The following is a 24009-nucleotide window of genomic DNA, read 5'->3' as shown; positions in this document are numbered from 1 at the left end:
AGCGCTAGTCATGGCTTGGTTCGGTCCATGACAAATTAGTACGTAGTTTCGGTGCATTTTGTATGAATTGAGGTTCAATTATGAGTTAAACGTAGTATTGTTATCTATTAATCTAATTTTTTATTCCTTACAGCAAAAATGACAATAAAAAAAGTTATATATATATATATTTGTGTGTGTGTGTTAAAATAACTCTATTTTTGTTGTATAAATATAGTTATATAACATAATTTTTATTTATTTATAGAAACTCGTGATTTGTGGTGCGCTTGCTCCTTAAGATCAATGAAAGCTTTTGTTGATGAATTATAATTCGGTGCTATGAGACATATCCCAAGCTTGAATGTCACACAAAAGCTGCTGAAAGAACTGGCTAATTCCTTTAATTTGTATAATAGCTCCCTGGATACACGATACGAAAAAATGAAGATCACCCTTGTCAAGATAAGGGATGCCCTTGGCTTAAATGCATCCAGTAAAAATTCTTTTTCTAATATATTCTATTAGTTAAATTTTGGTATTATTTTTACATTATTTTTGTGTTATTAAAATATTTTTGCTGTTGTTGTAGGAGATTACTTTTTAGAAAAAATTATCTATAAAGAAATCAATGAAGAGCAAAAGAAAATTATTGAAGGCTTCAAAGGTTCTTCTTTGTCATTTTTGACAAGGTCTTTGATTGAGATGAGTGTGGATGAACCTAAAAATCAAATGAAATTCAAGAGAACATTCATTTTGTTCATCTAAAAGTGCTTCTTGTTGCCAACAACAATAAGTAAAATTTTTTCGGTTCACATGCCACCAATTCTTCATGTGGACACCATACAAGAATGGAATTAGACTGCTCATGTGCTCAACTTTCTCATCAAAAGAATCAGAGGTCACAAATTAAAAAATAAATATGCAGTTGATGGTTATCTCTTTGCACTCATAATTATATATTTTCATGAGTCCAAATACATTAATAGCCCAATAGATAGAACTCCCAGACCATCTTTGGTGGCACATTAGACAAGGGAGACACTAATTAAGAGGATAAAATATGAGGTGAAAGATGAAATTGCAATTCGAAAAAAATTATTTCTTTAAATTTCGGTGCAATTATTTGAAATATATTGTGCTAATTAAATAATTTTCTGTTTTAGTGCCTCATAAGAACAACACAGTTGAGGAGAGAAGCAAAAAAAGAAAGAGAAGAGAAAAAAGAAAAAAAAAAGCTAGAAAAGAAGAAATTTGTTATATTAGATTCTTTTTTGAAAAGCAAAACTGATTCTGAGTATTAGTTTGATTCTGAATATGGCTATAAAGAGACACCAAAGTGAAGAAAACAATGGTAAACAATGAAAAAAGTAAGTATTACTTTTTAGTGTTATTTATAAATATTTATTGTGTTTATTTATCTCATGTGTTTGTACTTTTTCAAGATGGAATTCAAAAGGAGAAAATATGTTATTGTGGATCATCTTCACAAATAGAGACTGACTCTAATGATGAGTAAAATTTAAAAAATATTATTGTCAAACTATGATTTATTTTTTAATCAAAATTTTTTATATAAACAAAAATTTTTATGTGTATTGTCAGAAGAAAAAATATCTGAAAAAAAAAAAAGAAAAGAAGGATGAAGAAAAAAAGTGATAAACCTGCAGAAGGATATGTGTTACTTTTTGGTGTTATTTGTAAATATTTATTTATTTATTTGCCTGATGATTTTTTATTTTTTTTTTTTCAAGATGTAGGAAAAGAACAAAGATATTCCAGAAAAAAAAAACACCATCGAAAAAAAAAAGCCTATTCAGCCTGAACAGCTGAGAAATGGTCACGACCCAACAGAAGCTCACTATGATTTTTCACACACGTAAGATTCAATATCTTATATTGTTTCTTTGCTAAAATTTTCTAAATGCTGATATAATTAGTCTACTGAATAATGTATATTTTGTCTTTTGAATGCCATTTATAAATCTTTCAAGTGAGAATGATCTTGTGTTTCAAACACAGTCAAGCTTTCAGAGATCCATAAATGCACCAATTAATCCCATATAATTTTTTTTTACCATTTCTTTATTTCTTGTCCTACTGTAATGTGCCTTTTAATTTGATGTCTTTTTTTTAGAAAAAAATGCCACTAAAAATTTTTTTTCAAGAAAAAAAGACATGAAAAAAGAAAAAAGAGTTTGCACCCTGTAACTATGTAAGTTCTCGTACAACAAAAGTTATGTTACTAATCAATGATTGAGGTGCTATGTTGACATAATTTTGGTGCATTTTATATTCAAAGTACAAGAAGAAAGACTAAATGAAGCCAACTCTGTTTAGAAAACTGTACCAGTTAAACAAACAAGAATAGAGAAAAAACTTCAACTGCGGAAAAAGATGAAAGATTTACCAAAATCTGACAAGTGAGTAAAGTATTTAGTTTAGTTCATAATAATAAGTTTTTATATTTTATTTAATTTATTGACTTAATTGAAACCGAATTTTATTTAGTATGAGTAGTTCGACTATTAATCTTGGGACTAATCCTAAAGATCAAATGCTTATGCTACAAAAACAAACTCAATCTCAATCTGAACTATTGAATATGTGAGCTTTTCAACTTACTTTGCTTTTCCAATCATTAAGTTAATGATTTGCATCGAAATTTGTTGAGCATCGCACCTGAATGTTTATTCTTTGCCTTCATTAGAGTACCACTTCAAGCAATTGCTCCTTCAGTAAAAATCTCTATCTCCAGCCCTCCACATACTCGACAACAAACTGTTGGGCAATCTCCCACAAATGAATATATGCTAGAAGAAGCTATTAATGCATAAATTCTTGTTAAATTTCTTTTCGGTGTATAATTCTTTTCGGTGCTTTATTAAACAATTTTATGTCTCATCCTGCAGTCCTCCATAACCTCATCAAGAAGCTCCTGAGAAAGCTCTCCCGAAGAAAACCCAGCATCAAGTTTATCTTAATGCGTAAGTTTTTGCTAAAAATTTTCTTTTTTAAACAGTTCTGGCGCATTCTTAAACAATTTTATGTGTCATCCTATGGTCCTCTACCAGCTCAAGATCTCAAAGTTGGATTACTGATGGTTGCAAATACTACATTGGATGATAACGTTGGTGTACCATCCTTTGACCTTGGTATAAGTCAATCAACCAATGAAGCGTTAATTACTCAAGAGGATGAACCACCGGCTAACAAGAAAAAATCTCCAAAACTTAGAACCTAAGGGAGCCGTGTGTTGGTTGATAAGTTGGAATCCACAATCAATGCAAGAAGATGTGCAATAAAGTCTGAGCTTCTTTGAAAAGTTCAAGACTTTAGTAAAGAAAAAGAAAATAACAGAGGAGCTTAAGGACAAATGCTATCATTGGGCTACAAATATCAATACTTTCAAAGACGAAAGTAGCAATGAATGGGACATCATATTCAGGGTGGACCATCAAAATCTATTGGAGGGAGCTAGATATTATTTCACATCTTTTAAGACCAAAAGAATCTGTAAAAAATCTGGTAAATTCTTCTACTATAACACTAATGTTTTTTTTATGAGTTATTGTGTCAGATATATAATAAATTTAGATCCTTTGTTTTCATAGGTAGTCTTCGCAGTGTACCTACTTCTCAACAAGAAAAAATCTAAAATATTTGAAGAACAGATATACTATATGGCATCGGATATTATGATAAGTTCTACTACCATTAAACTTTAACCTCAATTTTGATGCATTTTAAAAATATATTGTATGCCAAAAGTGGTTATTTCAGTGCATTTTGTAGAATAACATGTTGATGAAGTACCAACACAACTACATTGATCCAACAACTAAGAAAGCATACCGAATCAGTGAATATAAGAAGTATCTACCCTTTCTTGACAAGAAAAAGCAAGTATCCCATCCATTTGTAAGCTTTTATTTGTAAAACTTCTTAAATAATTTTTTCATTCGGTGTTATTTAGACTAAAATATTATCCTATTTGCCCAAACTTCAGCTATTTGTCCTAATTTGGCATGGAGGACATTGGTGGCTGTGGATTGCGGATGTACAAAAGAAAATCTTTTATGTGCTTGACCTCATTCACAAAGAATCTTCCTTTGATGAAAAGACACTAATGAATAAATTTATTGTAAGTTATTTACATAATGCATATTTTTGTTTTCTTTATCCATTCTCTTGTTTGTGTGCTTGTTTTAAAGTGAGTTTATGCGTCGTAATCATTAATTAATATCGGTGCAATTCTATGTGAAATCAAGTGCACTTGTGCTTGTTTGTGTGTCATTATCCATATATGTATATAAATTCTTATAGAACAATTTAATCCATCTGAGGGATTTGTCTTCTCAGTTGGAGATGTATTCGATTTCTATTTTTTTTTCTCTATTACATGTAATCAATTGGTTCTTAATTTCTTTTTTCTTCCTATTTGTATTCTTAATTTTGGTAAAAAAAATCTGTAAGTTCAGAATATTCTTTGTAGAATTTTTCAACTTGCTCAAGTGTGTTAAAAGTCATCCCAATTTTTGGTATAAACTACTCATCAACATCATACAAAAACTGAAAAAACACCGAAAACTTATAAGTACGACATCGAGAATAAATCTATATTACACTAAATTGTGTTTCAAAATACACCAAAAATGTCATTGAACGTAAAATAAATACTCATCGAAAAAATAATTTAAAACTCTTACATTCCATTCAAATTTAAACCTTCAACCATGGCACTGATTTTCATAAAAAAAAACAAAATTATTCAACTCGTAGATAAAATAACTACACAAGCATCAACTACTAACAAACTACATTAACTAGGAACAAAGCAAACCTCGTCCACTTGATCAGATTTAGAACAATAATCCAATTTATCCTGATTCAATTGATCTAAACTTGCATCATCATTTATTGTTTTCAAAAATAAAAAACATATTCAAATTTGATTTCACTGCTTGATATCAAGAAAAATTTTATCCAAATCTTCAAATCAGACCAAAAAGCAGAAAATGGATGGAATGGAAATAACACAAAGAAATTTGGAAAAAAAAAATAAAATCCACAGAAAAAGAAGTCATTTACGTCAAAAGGAAGTTATATATAATAGCGTGTTTAGTCAAAAAGCAATTAGAGATAGTGGCACATGGATGTCAATTAGATTATACCAATTTAGTTGGACTTAGTTGAATAATTAATTTGATTGTAGAACATTATTGTAATCCAAATTAGCATTTGTTTGATTTTGTCAAATAGACTCAATTTTTTATGGGTATTAATTAGCTTCAATATCACATGATTAGTTTTCTCAAACTTTTAAATTTTGATAGTTAAAAATTGTTGTTTAATATATAGTAAGTATTTCAAATGTTCCATGGTATTAAGTGTTCTAGTATTCTTAACTATTTTCTTAATCATGTATATATTTTATGATTGAAATCGATTATTGAAATCAATTTAATAATTGAGATGATGACTAAAAATACTAAAACCCTATATATATATATATATATATATATATATATATATATATATATTAAAAGAGAGCTAAAAATATATATATATTAAAAGAGAGCTAAAAATAGTCTCTAGATTCATTCTTAGTTTTCTAGGCTTTTACTATTTTGCCACGTCGATTTTAGTGGCTAATTCACACAACTTGAATACAACTTATCTAACTAAATTACCTTTTAATTCTCCTATTTCTATTTGAAATACTTTTTAATCTTTTTTACAAAATAAAAAAGATCTATTACTATTCTTATAATTTATTATACAATGAATGAGCAATAATAACGTAACTTGAACCTTTTCTTATGCCATAAGATTATTATCATATTTTTATCTCTTTGTAACCTTCTTTCTTTGTATAATATTATAGGATTTTTTTAAAATATTATTCTTTATATTCTCTGAAGGTTCTAGAAGGCTTAGAGAAAGGGGATTGAATCTATGGCCTTCTTTAATTTTGATTAGTTAAGCCTTGAAACTAGAAATTAAACTTTGTTTCTGTTTGGCCTGTGCATTGGATTATGCAGGAGACAATTTCAATTTGTCTCATAAAAACCAGAAAAACAAAACTAAAGCAGAAAGAAAGAAGATGACACAGCCATAGATCTTGGTTCAGTTGTCTTGTACAATGCAACCTACATCCAGTCTCCACCACAACGTTGGTAAAATTTTCACTATCAATTCAAGTATTACATACACCAATTTCCTAGGACTCAACGTAATCCAATCTGGGCACACAAGCTTCAACACAAACTTGACTTGGCTGTGCTAATACCTAGACTCACCACACTAAGTGCTTACCCAACTTAGCAAGGGATACCTCTCAGGTACATGACACAAAATAGAAAATACAACAAAAAAATTTTGAAATCATTCTTGGCTTTTCTCTCAAGTGTTTTTCTCAGCCTTTTTCACTCTATGGCTCTTTCTCAATGCCTCTCTTTCTTGCCTTTTACCTCTCAAAGAAAACTAAGAAAGATATACATTGAAACTGAAATACAAACAATAAAACATGAAGAAGATGATAAATAACAATTTTGACTCTATGTACTGAACCTAATATCTGAACTCATAACCTTGTTCTTCATCTTGGTGGAGTGCTCCCTTTAGTGTAGGTGCAATGCTTCCAAAACATCAAACTCATGAGTGAAGTTTCTCTTTATGCTTTTTCTCTCAGGTTCTCTCTCCTCCTCTTCTAAACAGATTCAATTTTTCCTTTTGTACCTTGTTCTAATCCAAGATTAGAGTTTCTCCCAAGCCAACTTCTTGGACCTTGAGTTTTCAGAATTCATCCTTTCTTTTTCTTCAATCAATCCCTGAATTAGGGATTTCAAATCTGGTCCATTTGCTTGACCGAGGACAACAGAGTAGAAAAAATGAGCTTGCTCAGTGATAATCCCAAATTCAAACCCTTGAAATTGTGCTTTGGCTCCAAGTACCAATGTAGGCCATAAATTTGAAGCAGAGATAAACAGACGCACTTTCTTCGTTTATCCCAAATTGGTATTATAGATATTTGGAAAAGAAGTGAAGAAATTAACTTGCATGCAAATAGAAATAAATCATCTTTATCCTCTGACTTAGCTTAACATGCTTTGATTAGGGCGATTGAACTTTTGCTTTCTTGATTAACCTTTCTCTTTCTTTCTTCCCTTGTGTATTTGAGATTGAAGATGAAGTTCTCTCCCTCTTCCTCTCCTTCTCCCTCTCCCTCTTTTTCTTCAATCAGCCCCTGAATTAGGAATTTCAAATTTGGTCCATTTGCTTGACCGAGGACAACAGAGCAGAAAAAATAAGCTTGCTCAGTGATAATCCCAAATTCAAACCCTTGAAATTGTGCTTTGACTCCAAGTAACAATGTAGGCCATAAATTTGAAGCAGAAGTAAACAGACGCACTTTCTTCGTTTATCCCAAATTGGTATTATAGATATTTGGAAAAGAAGTGAAGAAATTAACTTGCATGCAATAGAAATAAATCACCTTTATCCTCTAACTTAGCTTAACATGCTTTGATTAGGGCGATTGAACTTTTGCTTTCTTGATTAACCTTTCTCTTTCTTTCTTCTCTTGTGTATTTGAGATTGAAGATGAAGTTCTCTCTCTCTCTCTCTCTCTCTCTCTCTCTTTCTCTCTCTCTCTCTCTCTCTCTCTCACACACACACACATCAGTGAACTTCTTGCTGAGTGCTGAGTCTAGTAAATGGCTTGCTGACCAAGGACACAACTCATAGATGCTTTCATTACTGAAGGAGAGGTCGACCAGGCCGGATCATGAGTGAATAGAAAATCAAAAATATCAATAGCAGTTGCTGTTCTAGCTTATTTAACTTAAACTAGTTATTCTAGCAAAGGGGTTAAGAGAGAAGTCAATGGAGAACTACCAAATCCAATGACTTTGATTTGTTCGTACCATTCTCCCTCCCTCCTAAAGAGAACAATGCTAAGACTTATCTTTGGGTTAGCTTTCCTTTTGCTTGAGGTGCATTGGGCTTGGTTGGTAGATTTTCCATTCCTATTCATCATCCATGGGATTCCACGCTTTGGGCTTCAACCAACACAGATTTGGGTTGCAACTTTAATCAATTTTTGGGTCTGCATCACTAAATCAAACTATTAAACCTAATTGGATATTTAACCCAATAAATCAATGTTGGTCATCACTATTAATTATTTATTTTCTTAACTCAATATTCTCTTATTCTTTAATTTTATATAGGTTATTTTATGCTTTCAATACTAATAAATTCTTTTTGATAAGTATAAATTGAGTTAAATTCTAATTCATTCTCACCTTATATGTTTACTCTTTCTCATATCTACTATATAAATCGGCATTCACTCTACATATTTTCTTTATCTCTTTCCACATAATTTTATATCTCTTTTTTTGTTTTTCTCCCACTTTTGCTAAATATATGTACTAAGTGATTATGTAATTATACTTATTAGGATGAAGGTGAAGAAGAAAATGATGATGACTCAACCAAATAGAAAGAAGAAGACTTGAATTAACATAATCACTAAATTTAGGTAAAAACATTCTTTGTAAGTATTGCTTAACGAGCTATCTTAATATTAGTTCACATATTTTTTTTATAGTTGGATTGGGTGTGAGACTTATCATGTGAATCACCTATCTTATACAATAATAAAGTGTGTACTTTAAGGGGTGTATCTAATAAAAATAAATAAATCAATATATTTCAACCTTAAAGCTATTCTAACTTTTAGCAAATGACTACTATAGTAGTTCATGAAATTTGTTTGAAAGGTTTCATGGGATTTAAAATGATGAGGACAAGTGAATCACATCAAGACAACAAATATTCGAAAATAAAATGATATTTCTTTTCTGTTAGTGCTTTGTAATGAATAAGTTCCATGTATTCTTATATGAAGAAGTGTGAATGGCTTTCAAGTGACATGAATGTGTTTCATAAATAAAGTTGTATATCATGTGTTTATTTTACAGAGTACAGTGTGATCTCTAATTTCTTATTATTTTTTTTTTTATGTTTTTTTTATCTCACTTATAAAATTAATAGTAAAGGATCACACTTTACTCCCTTAATTATTAAAAAAATTGATAGGATTCATTCCTTGTGTTTTTGTGTTTAAGTTGTAAGTGTATGTTGTAAGAATAGAGTTTACCATAGAAAGTAGATGTATGTCTACATAAAATTGTTCTATGAATAAGATTGATCTATATTTAATTTCTATGAAAATACACGTATGATATCTGAAAGTTATATGTAGTTGTTTGTCTATCAATAAATTTTTATTTATTCTTGACCAAATATAAATAATCTCTTTAGAATAGAAAAACTTACATAATAAAACATGAGAAAATATATAATTCAAAATGGTATTTATATATGTAGTCTTTAATTTTAACACAATATTTAATCAAACAAAAAACTACTAATAAAAAATAGGTAAAAAAAATTACGTATAACCTCTTCATATAATTATGTCAAAAAATATGAATCACAAATTCTAGAATAACAAATAAAATACCAATACACTAAACCGCTCTATTGTGATAAATAAAATATATGATATTAAAAGAAATTCTCTTATTCAAAATATCATTTATATTGGTTATTTAAATAAAGTTTCTATTCTTTTAAAAAAAAATATAAAAACTAACATGCTAATATTTTCAAACAAAGATTGCATATCAATAATCAAGATACTATGAAAAAAATATAAAAAAAAAATATAAAAGACATTTTTAAATGAGAAACTTATATATAAAGGTGAAATAAAAGGACCGTACAAAATTTAAACAAGTTAATATTTTAAAAAGAGCTTATCTCTACAAAAACATATGAGAAGAAGAACAAATAACTTTAATAGAAAGTAAAATAAATACTACATAAAAAGATTAATAAGGGGAGTGGATCCTCTCCAGTAAATAAAAAACTGGATAGTGTGCAGTGTTGGAGAGGATCCATTTTCAATATCAAATACCTATATCTTTTGTTAAAATGCAGAATATTTCATTTCATATTCTCTTCACGTTGAACAACTATATTGAATTATATACGAATAGCAAAATTAATACTTTGTACAATATTTTCAGATTTAATATTAATTTATATATTATTTTATCAATTATAAATAATATAACACTTTTAAATCTATACTATATACTAATTTTTCTTTCGGGTTTTAGTCTAGTATATATATAATACTACCCAAGAGCATTCTCCTTTAATTTATAAACCAATAGCGCATTTTAGTTTTTTATTTTCAAATTATTTCTACAAAATTATATAAAAATCAGTTCAAATTAAAACATTTACTATAAAAAGGTATGAATCGAGCGGCACATTAAGGACCTATCAATCTACCAGTAATGAGGAAAAAGTTACAATAAAAAAGTTCAAATAATTGTTCTATAAGTTTACCTCTGGCGTTCATAATAAGTCATTTTAAGATTTAACAAGCTAGGTAGACACTAAAAGTACTAATAACACGAGGGAGATAGCTGAACCCTGTATGAAAGAAAAATATGCAAAAGAACATGTACAATCCTAAAAACATTATCTATGACCCACCAGCTCCCACAACATACGGGTTTGCTTTTCATTGAAACCTGACTGAACTAACTTGGCTAGGATCAATTATAACCCCGTGAACTGATCCTGGTCGGCGCGAATTTCTACGGTGTCTTGCCGAAGCAGATGATGATAGTCGAACACCAGAAGGAACTGGAACTTTTTGTGAGTGACCAGAGATACATAGAGCACCAGATTCATCTTGCTCCCAGTATACTTCTACCATAACCCCTGTTGGGTACTCTTCAGACTCTGTTTCTGGAATTCCAACAAATCTAGCTCCTATAGGAATCTGCATGATTATTGTATTAATCAGCATAAAATCACAAGATGTCATGACTCAACAGCAATCACAACTGAAAAGTGTAATTCACAAATTCCATGTAGAGGTGAGTGCTGAAATCAACTTGGTTTGTTCACGGTGTAAACCCTTGACAAGTGTGTATAAATTAACATTTGATATTCATCTTCTGCTAACAATCAATACAACTACTATAATTTGAATAAAAAACTATATTTGAACCAAAAATAAAAAATGAAGATTATGGCCCCTTCACACGGCTATTTTGAGTTGATCAAATAGCATTTTTGAATTTGAAGTTTGAACAAAACTCGACTTGTTAAGACGTATAACCCATATGAAAAATGTTATGAGGCCAATTCTTTTTATCAATATTAGCCAACACTTTGTGCCAACACTTTTTTTTTATTCTATTAGGATTTAGAGTCTAAGGTCTAGGGTTTAAAATTTAGTATCAAAATACTTTTGTTGGCCAACAAAATAATAAATTTTGTTTGTCATATAGCATTGCTCAACTCATATATAGAATAATTGAAAGCAAAAGAGGGTTTGCACATACCTGCAGAGACTCCCCAGATGTTAAGGTCAAAGTTACTAGGGTCCCATCAGCAGCAGCGCTTTCTAGCTCTGCTTGCTTTGCAATATTCAGGAAAACTTCTTCTAGAGTTGTCAGACCAAGCTGAATGTCAGATATGCCAAATTCTTCTTCTCTATCTTGGAGCTCCGCGAAAAAATTCTGCTTGGGAAGAAACAGCAATATAAGACAAGATACACCACATAAATAACCAATTTTTGAACCAAGATCTGCCTGTATTGATCAGTATTAGATCAATAGTCACCCTCATCTTAAAAATGAATTTAAAGAAATAGAAACGAAAACCATAAAAGAAACAAAGCTTACTGTCAGGAGCCCCTCTTTGTCATGAGGAATCACAAAAGTGATGAAGTTGTTGTTCTCTTCCTTTGGCACTACATCTAAATGCTGTCAAAATATTATAAGAGGTCAAAAATTAATCTTTTGCTTGACACGGAAGAACTCTAAACACCCCATTATTATTTAGAGTACTTTTTATACACTTTCAGTGTAAAAGAATTATCTTTTAAGTTATCATTCAATCATATCTACTATGTAAAATAGTTTTCAATAAAAGTGCATCAAAAATTAAATTCTATTATTATCTTACATTCTTAAAGAATTGCTTCACAGCCTCCTGATGTACCGTAGAAACAGCATCCCTATTGTCTGTACGACTTTCAACATTGTTTCCATAGAAGCTGATATTAGCAATGAAACCAGTTCCAAAGCGTGACTTCAATCTGATTGCGGTGCCAATGCAGCGAAGCTTTCCCTTTGCCATGATTCCTATTCGGTCACTGAGAATGTCAGCTTCTTCCATAGAGTGTGTGGTAAGGACAATGGCACGACCTCTTTTAGCATTCTCAATTATGTCCCATACGTGCCTCCTTGTTATTGGATCCATACCAGTAGTCTAAATTTTAAAATCAAGAGATGAATCTTGTAATCAATCCAATTGAATAAATTCACAAAAAAAAGAAGTATCCAACTTTGCATACGTACTGGTTCATCCAAAACAACCAATTTAGGGTCACCAATAAGGGAAATTGCAACACTGAGTCGACGTTTCATTCCTCCACTGTAACTTCCCGCTCTCACTTTTGCCGAATCAGTGAGTCTCACCTCTGCCAGTGATGTTTGGGTAATCTATATTTTTCAAAAAGAACTTGAGTGTAAATTTCAAGGTAAGAAGGTATTATATTATACATGACTAACTTATAATTTTGAAAATTGCAATATCCCCTTTGAGATTCAAGCGATATTACATTCAACCAATGTTGGCAAAATGACACATGGTATTCTTGTGGCATGACTCCAACCCTGGAGTGGTGTCTATGTAGCCATAACTAACTAAAGGGGATGATGTGTAATGTCGCATAACCTCAATGAGGTCAGTGATAAATAAATTCTAGTGGAGAAGCCATATATGCATGCAATTGTGTGTGACTATGAAAGAAAAATTCAGGAGAACACATACTGAGTTGATGGAACTTGGGGTTAGGCCCTTGATAGTAGCAAAGAGTTGAAGATGCTCTTCGCCGGACAGTGCATCCCACAAGATATCAAACTGCAAAAGAGCAAGTTTAATAAAAGGTCAATCAGTTTGCTACAGAGAAGAAGGAGAGTGTCATTGGCAAATGAGAGGGAGAGAGAAACACCTGGGGACATACTCCTATAAGCTTTTGAATATTTGACATGCCAGTGGAGCTACGGATGGAATGTCCATAAATCAATGCTGATATGAAAGATGCAATTGTTACTATAGATGGAAATATAGTTTTACTAATGATTGGAGAATAAGAGAGAAAGAGTTTCACCATCTCCATCAGTTGCTGGAGTTATCCCTGTCAAACAATTAATAACCGTAGTTTTACCCGCTCCATTAGGTCCTAAAAGACAAAATAGTTGATCCCTTTCAAAGTTCACCCATAAATCCTGGAAAAGTTCAAGAACAGCACATTGTACATCATCCAAAAATGAGTCAGTTTCACGAAGAAGTAAATTATAAAGCAGTCCCACTATATTGCCAAATTGAAAGACGAAGCATACAGAGAAATAGCCAAACTGGTAAATTGTAAATCATGATCCAGAAAGAAATCAGGTTAAAAAGATTTCTGCATGCTTAGTTTCTACGACCGTCTAAGAGATGGATACTGAGATCCATCTTGCAACAGAAAAGCACCCAGACCACGAAGAAAACGGCTTCAGCAATGAAATATGTTGCAAGTAAACAGCAAAAAGGACCAGAGAAGTGTTCTTTACATCTCCCAAACTACAAAGACCAGAACTTTTTGAAGAATTGTGTACCTTAACGGCATTGTAAGGTTTAGTTCTTTTACATTTACAGCAGCAACCAATATTACAAGCACCAGGATATGTCTTTGCAAGGCCACGTATCTGAACAGCAACATTTGCATCAACCACACCTTCTGTTATTTGTCTTTTGACAGTATTTTGTTCTTCAAGGACATCTTGATCATCTGGTGTAACATGCTCTTGACGAGGCACTGAAACTATGCAGCAACTACAAACCCCACCCTCTGCAAAAGCAAGTTAAGGAAAGAAGGAAGACAAGTTCAGCCAAAAGTAGCTGTTAAGAAGAAATAACACAACTTAAATCACAAAATATTCAGTCACCTTTCACATTTTGGCCTCCTCTTCCCATCCAATAATTCGGATTTAGAAAGTATAACATCGATTTCCTCACACCAGATGCATTGGGGATTATGTTGTCGAAGTAGATGGCCAGAACAAACCACAAAACGAATGTAGCTAAGAGCCATTGATAAATGTCATTCTGTCCATGAAAGAAGAAATCATAATTGTTGCATAAAAAATGAAGGGAAATGGCAAAAGGGGGATATAGAACCATAGTAGAATAGGTAGTCAAAAGCTTCTTAATTTGATTTTGGGGGTGTTGGTATAAATTATAAATTATTGCATACAATTGTAATCACACAGTCTTCATCGTCAGGACCACATTGTCCCCGTTTACTCCATCGAATACCATGAACTTCAGAAGTTGAGACCGCCTCAGAAAGAATATATAGAGCTTGAGCAAAGGGATTGGGCGGAAAGAAAGACCAAATTATTCGGAAAGTCTTGGAAATGCTATCTGAATAAGGAAATCCTGCTTGTGTAACAAGCTGCAATTTGCAGAATTCCAAACAAGGATAGTATGAGTGATCTTTCTTTCTCTATATTCAGTAAACCTAGTCTACATAGTGTAATAGGGAGTCATACCTGAGTCACAAAGCCAACAATAAATATGGAGAAGCCTACTGTTGTCGCTGAAGAGGATTTACTAATGAAAGCAGATAGCATGAAAGCTAAGCCAGTCTAAAAACAAAACAGAATTGATATGTATGAGAAATTATTCCCAATATACAAAAAAAAAAAAAAAAAAAAAAAAAAAAAAAAAAACCCCGATGAACAAGCAAAAGCTATACATGGTACATTGAGAGAAATCTGAGAAGTTTTCTTACCATACTGAGTTCAAATAGGAAGAACACAAAGAACACGACCAGAAAATCGTTTTTCAAGAAGAAACGAAACTGAAACATCATTCCAAAGAGAACTACGAGAAGGGATGACAGGAGAGTAATGAATGCCTCCCAGATGAGCCAGGACAACCAGTAAGCAGAATCATAAAGTCCCATCATAGTCATTGCCTGTGTCAACAACATTAAGTACACACAAGAATAACTACAAACTATGATTGAAAAATGTTGAAATTGCGGGCTTTAACTTGTGAAACGTTAAATACCTGGCGAAGTTTAAGCTCTTTTTCTGTAACCAAAGAACTCATCTGAAGCACAAAATTGAACATGGCAATCGCAAGGAAAAATGTTGGACCTACGGAACTCACTGTTGAGAAAGGTGCCGTGGCTGGGTGTGCAAACTCCCTCAAAAAGACATTCCAGCTGAAGTTCGAGTCTGAAGTTTTTAAAAGTTATAAATTAGATCATGGCTTTCAAAAGCAAAACATAAAGGGCACTAAACGGAATAATTTTATCATTCAAGGAAGATAATTTGCAAAATTCAAATAATGAACAAATTTACACCTCCAATCAGGTTCCTAGCTATTTCTCGCTCTGCAGCAAGCTGAAGCGGAAGTTGAAATGCAAAAGTGGGGTCTTCATATTTGCCTCTCTTTTGAACATATGTGGAATTTGTCTGTAAACCATAGCTGATGATAGTTTTACTTCTTTCCACAAAATGCAAAGCCCCTGGACAGTGCATAGGGTTGTTCAAAAGCCACTCGTCCACTGCAGCTTTATCACTAAAGGATTTCACCTGCAAAACAAGAAACAAAAAAAAAATGAAACAAATAAAATCATAGTGACACATCCCTCATGATCTCTCCAATTGTTATGCAAGAGGTCAATATCGATGCAACAGTACTGTTGCTCCTTTGTGACTTCGAGATCACGGAATCAAGCCCTCTATTTTAGACTTATTCTTTCAGGACCAACTCTTCCATGAAAATTTTAAGCCTCACATAACCAATCCTTAGTTAGTCACGCAATAGTATACTACTTGTTATGTTCCTGCTTCCATTAATTGTTTTTTCTCTCAAACAAACCTAATTTTATTTTTTGGTCAAATGATAGGTGTCCTTCTATCACTTCGATCAACTACGTATTGGTTATCAAACCAAGCTAATTGATCACCAAAAGAATATTTAAACAAACAAAATTCCAATTGATGGATAGGTAAGTAAGGTACCTTAGAGGGAGGTATAGTCCTTCCAGGGTTATTGTTCATGATAGCTTCAACAATGGTCCGAATTCTAGGGTTGCGATCACCGCTCCATACAAAATCATAGCAAGGGAGTTTGACGAAGAACTTGTTCTCGCATGGAGGGATGGAAGGTGAAGGGCGAAGCGGAGGCTCAGGGACGCTCTTGTAGTAAGTTGTGTTCGAGTACTGAGCTTTAATTGCCTTGTCAATGGCGAAGATGAGGAACATGAAGAAGAGTGGTGACAGAACCTGAAGCAGCGTCGCCTTCCTGTTTCGCCATGACAGCAGAAGGTTCTTCCGTAAGAGAGCGCTGAATTGCTGAAAGAGCAGTGCCAAACCGCTCGTCACTTCCATTTTTGGTAACTTTTTTTTTTCTTCTTCCCGTGGCTTGTTATGGTTTTGCTGTTTCCAGAATGTGAATGGAGAGTTAGAAGGAAGGTGCTCAAGTAAACGCAAGACAGAGCAGAAGAAGCAACGTTCCTGTTCTTGTTTTGGTTATTGTCGTTGTCGTTGGTGTTTTTTACTATGTCTAATTTCCTTTTAAGAGTAAACTATTAACATCGTTCTCCATTTTCTAAAAAGTCCACAAAATACCCCTATCATTAGCTTAAACAGGTATGCTTTGAGATATTCGACCAAATTTAAATTTAATTATTTTCAACAATCAACTTGCCATCAACATAATTATATCAACATAATTGTACGTAAATTTTTATTAGGTCAAAATTCAGCCAATCGACTCCACGTGAAATTGATATTTGAGAATCGTTAGATAATTTGACTAATTTAACTAAATTTTTATCTAATTTTCAATTATAAATTTCAAGTGCAGTCAACTTCACGTAAAGTTAATAGATAAAAGTCGTTAGATAAAAATTTAGTCAAATTCATTTAACGGTTCTCAACTATTAACTTTACATAAAGTCGACTGTACTTGAATTTTCACCTTATTATTATTATATTATTTCATAATAAATTATATTCTTGCCCAAACATATTAACGCAGTGGATTCTTATTCGAGTCTGTTTACTTCTTTTTTCTGTTTCTTATTTTTAAAATTATCAATTCTAAATGATTATATTTGTCAATATTTAAAAATTAATTATGATAAAACTTTTCAATAATTATAATATTTTATATCAATATTGGACAAAAGAAAGAACCCATAAAAAGTGTTTCAATAAAGTATATGACAATAAAAAAGTAATTATATATTAAAAATAAGTTAAGTAGTATATATATTTATACAAAAATATATGATAGCTTATTTTTGTGTATATCTAACATGAGTGATACACCAAACGTTGTATTTGTGAATTTTATGACAACACTTACTCAAAGTTACGCTTTCTAATAGAAAACAGAATACAAGAGAATAATGGTCATAAAATACTTGTAGAAAAGCATTGCTATTTGTCAGGAGAAAGCAACTCGTTTCCAAATTAAAGTTGCCACGAAAAATCGAAAATTATTCTAATATATAAAAATGGAAGTTAATTATATTGATAATACCCTGATATATAATTTAATGTTTCTTATCAATATAGTTTTATTATTAATATAGTGTATCATAATTGATCAATTTCTATTATACATATTTAATAATGATGAAACCCCGGTAGAAAGAAAATGACTAAACAAGTTTCATGGGATCTCAAATTATCATATACATCTAATTCATTTATAAAAGAATAATAAATTTATAATGGATTAAAAGGTAAGATTATTTAATTTGTTTTTTATATAAATTTAAATTTTCTATATTATATTATTAGAACCATTTTCTCATAATGATTCTTCACATATTATCATATAAATAAAGGTATTCCGACTTTATTATTGATTATTTCAAAGATTGTGACTAACAAATGTAGTTAGATAAGAATATATATATATATATATATATATATATATATATATATATATATATATATATATTGTACCATTAATAATATACTCAATGTTAACTTTGATGACTAAATAAAATTTATAAAAATACAATAGTCAAACAGAATTAAAAATAAATAAATAAAACTTAGTCACAATATAATAAAAAAAATAAAAAAAAAATATGCATGTTGATTTACGCGGCGCAATTTTCTACACGCGGATACCACTGCACGAGTAGAGATATGACCTTTTTACTTTACTTGCAACCCAAGCAACCAATTTTCGAGCATTAACAATATATTAATGTTTTACCAATATCCCAGGCCGTCTTGAGAAATTTATAACAAAATGTTTTAATTTTTAACAAATTTAATTTTTAAATTTTTATTTCGTTAGATAAATTAATTTATATTAAATTATTTATTTATATAAAAAGATCAATCTGAACATTTTAAATATTATTAATGATAATTATGTTTTTATTAAACAAGAACTTGTGTGTCTAATATTTTTTTTAATTTGATGCGAGTACTAATATTTTAACAAAATTTTGGTGATTAAATTTTTTCTGATAATTAAAGTATTCAACTAAAATTCTTCAAAACTAACTAGAGTATTACCATTAATTTTTTAATCTTTTTTGGCAAACAAATTTTAAGAAGAACTTTTAAAATATAGCTTTTACTATTTATATGAGCTTTCTGTATTATTGATATATGTTTGGGAATTATCTTAAATAATGAGATCTACGATTTAGTAGGGTGACGAATTTTGGGACGCTTGATTTAGTAGTGTGAAAAGAGGAGAGATGTCCTATAAATTAAAGACATTCCAACGTTCAAATTAAAATGGATCTAAGAAATAAGATTTTAGGATTTTTGTGTCGTATTAGGAATATGTAACTCTCCTTATATGAGTACTCTCCTGATTTTAGAGATCTTTTAAATAGAGAAAAATTTGATTCACATCTGAACATGAATCATAATGAACGAATTGAGTTAGTCCGAAAAATTTCGAATTTTTGGACCGAAGAAACCAATTTAAACTTGAAAGTGGCATTCGTCGTTGGACCGCTAAGACTAGAATCTGAATCTACAACAATTACAACTCAAATTCATAACTATTTGCGTTATGCCGTTACCTGTAATGCACCATTGTTCTCCCATGTTGTTTTACATAAATTTTTAGGAAGCAGATTTATTCCTTGGAGCAACAATCAACAATTCGGGACTACGGTTTTGTTTGTGTTTGAGTTATTTTTCTTGAATTTAGTCGGTTTAATTCTTTCAATTAATTAAGTTTCTCTATTCGTTTTGGGTGTCCATATTCAATTATTTATTGCAAATTTTCAGTGATTTTTGAAAGAGTTAATCACTGTGCCCACATGTTTTGTTGATGTTTTTGACAGACTAAGTAAATTAATTATCCTATAGGTTGGTCTTTATTGAAATTTATTAGGTTTTTATTATTATTAAACATTAACTTAAATTGAAAATAATAAGGTGGCTCCAAGATGAAACTCATGTCTCATAGGCATTGCAGATACGTTTTTTTTAATAACATTACATATTCCGATTCCACTTAGATCAAGCCAAATCTAAATATTGCATGTCACCAAAAAAAAAAAAAAAAAAAAAAAATCTAAATATTGCATATTTTAAATGCGCTGTGTATTCGAGATATGCCTTAATTTTTCTTATATACAACGTATTCAAAATGTAATCAAGTATTTTAATACATTAATTTATTTAGTATTACGAATATTGATATATAAAATATTTGTTTATCTATATATAAAAATGATTTTGTGTGACAAATTTTGGAGTGCATCTATGACTAGTCAAAATTATCGTTCCACAACACCTTGGAAAAAAAAAGAGTAAATGTTCTTTTCGGTTTCTAACTATTTGTTCGATAGATTTTGCAACTCTTAATAAATATAAAAATTTAAATTGGTCATTATCTACTTTGATATACGTACGTTTCAGTTTTTGTAACTGATTTCGAGTAGATCACTTGTTGATGTGCCAGTAATTTGTTCCTACAATAATAAAGAAGATGGCTAAGCAAGTGATTGACAGGTCAGCAAGTGACCTGCTCAAAACCAATTTATAGGGATTAAAATATATATATATATATATATATATATATATATATATATATATATCAAGATAGATAAGAACGGATTTGAATTTTTATATTTGTTAAAGAATGTAAAGTTCATTGAACAAATTGTTAGAAACCGAAAAAGATATTTATTTTAAAAAAAATAATCATATTCCAATAATGACTATATATATTGGTCGAGAGTGTTATCCCGGGAAATTTCTGTTCCTATTGAATGACGAGAAAAAAATTATGGGTGATATAGGGATTAAAGAAATAAAACAGGGGCCATTTGGTGTCTGAAGTCTGAACTCTGAAAGCAACTTCTTATTAATATTAATACATGTTATATATAATGGAAATATAAAAAAGAGCTAGTGTAGAATTGTTTTTCAAAATATTCTTTTATCATCATATATATATATACACACAAAATTATAAAAATATTATTTTGTTGCATTAAAATTAAGTTTATTATGACCTTTTAATTCTAATTTATTGTAACAGTTATCATATTGAGAAATTGAGCTCATGCATGGAGTGATAAAAAATCATATTATGTATATTTGAAAAATCAATTATTAAATTAATTATTTATATATAATATATTAAAATATAAATATATATTAAAAATAAATTAAATAATATATATTTATATATAAATACATAATATTAATTTTTACTTTTTTAGTATAAATATAACATTTTTGTTTTTGAAAAAAAAAAAACCAGCAAACTGTACGTTTACTTCCGTTCCGTATTAAACGTGTGATCATCATCACCCATAAGCAGTGGAACTGTGGAAGTGACCCTTTGTTTCATTCTATTTTGTTTTTTATTTTTATTTTATTTTATTTTATTTTATTTTTTTGACAACCTAGTCAAACACAAATGCTTCAAATAAATTTGAATATATTTTTTTAATTCCATTTGACTTTCCAATTCGAAAGGATAGAATAATAAGTTAATAACAATAATAGCACACAGGCTAACTTATATTCTAAAATGAGTAATGATATATGTACAAAGTCAACACTTCATTAAATATCCAAAATTCCAAAATACTTTTAACACACTCGTTTATTCTCATGAAAATGAAACACGGACATTTTTTTCTTAATACAGTATAACGTGTAATTGAAAATCATTTTGTTTGTTTGACAAAATTAGCCGCGCATCTACGACGGAATAATGATGTGAACAGCTAATTTTTTATAGCTGATTTTTTGAAATTATTTTATTTATCAAAAATTTTAGATTATAAATCTTTAGTTTTACATATTTAAAAAATAAGAATTTTTAAAATTAAAATTAAAAAATTATTAATCTTAACTAACTAAAAGTTGATTCTGTATATGCTTCACTCGAATTTTGGTATTTTTTGACAAAATGTTAAATCGAACTTGTATCAAGATCTCAGTTCGAGAAGCATATACGACTCTTCTAAAAAAAATGAATTTGACTCAGGAATAAATTAAAAACAGGGTCGAAACAATTTGCACGAGATACTAATAACGAATCTATAACGAATAAAGTAAAATAGATAAATAAATAATTAAATAAAAAAAACCTTTAAATAAATGAAACCGTCAAAATTTCAATGGAAGCAGAATAATAATGAAAATGCAAGGAAAGGAAAGAAAATAAATCAAATGAACAAAAGAAAATAAATTAAAAATTGAATTCTAACACTCATATGCACTTGCACTCCATGTTCTTCCGTTATGCCGTTGAGATTGAAAATTTTATGAGTTTATGTGATGATCTAGTGTTTTTGATTAAAGTCCTAAATCTTTCTGAGTTCCTCTTATTTATATAGATCACAATGACAGACTTGCTCCTGAATAATATTGACCACGATCTGGTTCCTCCTTCTTTTCAGGTCATGACCTTGTCATGACCGTGAAAAATCTTCATCGTGATGCTCTCGCATTCTTTTGTCTTGTCTTTTAAGTCCCACATTATTGCATCGTGCCTGTACTTGACCATGTGATGTCGATCCAGATGGTATTCTCGACTTGCTTTGGACCATCAATCTTTCGCCCTCAAGTGTCATTTGTTTCTATAGTCGAAAGAGAATTTCTATAACCAAGTGATACTTGTCAAATTTTGATTACTTATGAGTCAAATCTCTACTGGGTCGAAATTTATATCAACAGTATATTTTTTCTGTCCGAGGAGTCAAAATAATTGTTACACAATACCTTACTGTTTCACTCATTTTTTAGTCGACTTCGGCAGGTAGTGTCGAAACGAGCTTGTATCAAGATCTCAAGTATCGGGAAGCAGACACGACTTCTCTAAAAAAAAGTAAGCTCGACCTGAAAATTACTTAATTAGTGTCAAGGCAATCTATGTCGAGATTGCTAGTGGTAAACTTTATGATAAACAACAAAGGAATAAAAGCATCAAATATTGATTTAAACAAAGAAATAACAAAATTCAAAAAAAATTAAATGAAACTAAACTAAATAAATAAAAGAAAACAAGTTAAAAATTGACTTATAACACTCACATGCACTTGCACTCTATGTTCTTCCGTTGCGTTGCAGAGACTGGTAATTTGATGAGCTTATGTGATGATCTAGTGTTCTTGATTGAAGTTTTCGAACTCTTTTGAGTTTTTACTATTTATAGATCGTGGAAATAGACTTGCCATGGAGTATGTTTGTCCACTATCTTACTTCCTTCTTTTCTTTCAGCCATGACCTTGCCTTGACCATGAAGAATCTTGACCCCCAAATTTTGACACCCACGTCTTCTTTGGTCTTCAAAGTCTCACATTTTTTCAACTTGTTCTTCAAATTTCGCATCCATGTCCTCCACTCAGCTTGAAGGTCGAGTAGCAAGCTTTGATGATCAAAGAAAACAAATAACTACCCTTCCGACTCTGACGCTCTTTGTACCATCTTTCTTCAACTTCAACTTGCCTATTTCTACTTCTGTAGTCGAAACACTACTTTATGGTTGAAACTACTGATAGTCGAAAAAATTCATTATTTTGTACCAACAAATTATCCTTTTAAAATTTGTTATTTTATTCAAAAATACAAATTTTAATATTTCTTGTGCCAGGCACATGCGACCTTTTCAAAATCTTAAAATTTGAAAGGACAGTTACACACTATTTAAAATGACGCAGGCTTATCTGGAAGCACATAACGTCCCCTGGGTTTTAATGGGTCATTCCTTGAATTGCTTCACAAATTGAATTAAATCATTCCCAATTTTCAAGAAAGTTGCTTCTTGAAAACCCTAATCTTTTTTCTCTCTGGGCAATGCGCTTTCCACAGTTTCTTAATTGCTCTTCCATTCAACCTTTACGCCAAATATCATCACCACGTTTTCTTCTTCAACATCCATGGCCGCTACTTCTCATTCTCGTGAAAAAGGAGATAAAATCCTTCCTCTTATTCCATTAGTAGCTAAAATAGCACAGCTTTATGATGAAGATGAAGCTTTAAGAGCTCCAAATCCAAATCTAGAAACCTCTAGTCTCTGGCGCCGTCAGGTACTTCTGCCATTCTCAGTTAATAGAGTGTTGTATTCCTTTTTAAGACCTTTGGAAACCCAAGAATAGATTGATTCTATTTCTTCTTTCTTTCCATCATCACTAGAACATCTATCATTGATTTTTTGTAAGAACATCAAGGCTTCATATTTTGCTAGTCGAGTGTTCAAAACTGCTTCCCCTAAGAATTTGAGTCCTCTTTTTTCAACCTGGATGTCTCGACTAGCACCTGTGTATAAGTCGATTTGCGAATCTCTAAATATTGTGTATGCCTTTGAATTAGCTACCTTTGACCTCTGGTGTGGAAAATCGTGATTCAC

General features: G+C 30.8%; 1 protein-coding gene across 1 annotated transcript; it reads right to left on the bottom strand.

Annotated features, from left to right (window-relative positions):
- Nucleotides 1-10370: 10370 nt before the first annotated feature.
- Nucleotides 10371-16794, bottom strand: LOC112750622 (ABC transporter A family member 2). The gene is made up of 16 exons (XM_025799419.3): nucleotides 16167-16794; nucleotides 15503-15734; nucleotides 15205-15374; nucleotides 14924-15109; nucleotides 14682-14777; nucleotides 14384-14584; nucleotides 14076-14235; nucleotides 13746-13978; nucleotides 13256-13373; nucleotides 13097-13173; nucleotides 12916-13005; nucleotides 12441-12584; nucleotides 12046-12351; nucleotides 11763-11843; nucleotides 11421-11597; nucleotides 10371-10852 (listed from the first exon to the last, which is right to left on the bottom strand). Exons 1-16 carry the CDS (start codon nucleotides 16533-16535, stop codon nucleotides 10589-10591), a joined length of 2904 nt encoding a protein of 967 aa, XP_025655204.1. The 5' UTR covers nucleotides 16536-16794; the 3' UTR covers nucleotides 10371-10588.
- Between the last annotated feature and the right edge of the window lie 7215 nt (nucleotides 16795-24009).

This window comes from Arachis hypogaea, chromosome 15 (genome assembly GCF_003086295.3).
Source record: "Arachis hypogaea cultivar Tifrunner chromosome 15, arahy.Tifrunner.gnm2.J5K5, whole genome shotgun sequence".
Taxonomy (NCBI): Eukaryota; Viridiplantae; Streptophyta; class Magnoliopsida; order Fabales; family Fabaceae; genus Arachis; species Arachis hypogaea.
The sequence above is the reverse complement of the archived record's forward strand: the minus strand, read 5'-3'. Positions and strand labels throughout refer to the sequence as shown.

Excerpts from the sequence above, each read along its gene's own strand:
- LOC112750622 (XM_025799419.3), bottom strand. The coding sequence starts at position 16,535 with ATGGAAGTGACGAGCGGTTTGGCACTGCTCTTTCAGCAATTCAGCGCT. Across the intron at positions 13,374-13,745 it reads AACCTTACAATGCCGTTAAG|GATTTATGGGTGAACTTTGA; the intron begins GTACACAATTCT and ends GAACTTTTCCAG. Across the intron at positions 11,844-12,045 it reads TGAAGCAATTCTTTAAGAAT|CATTTAGATGTAGTGCCAAA; the intron begins GTAAGATAATAA and ends ATATTTTGACAG.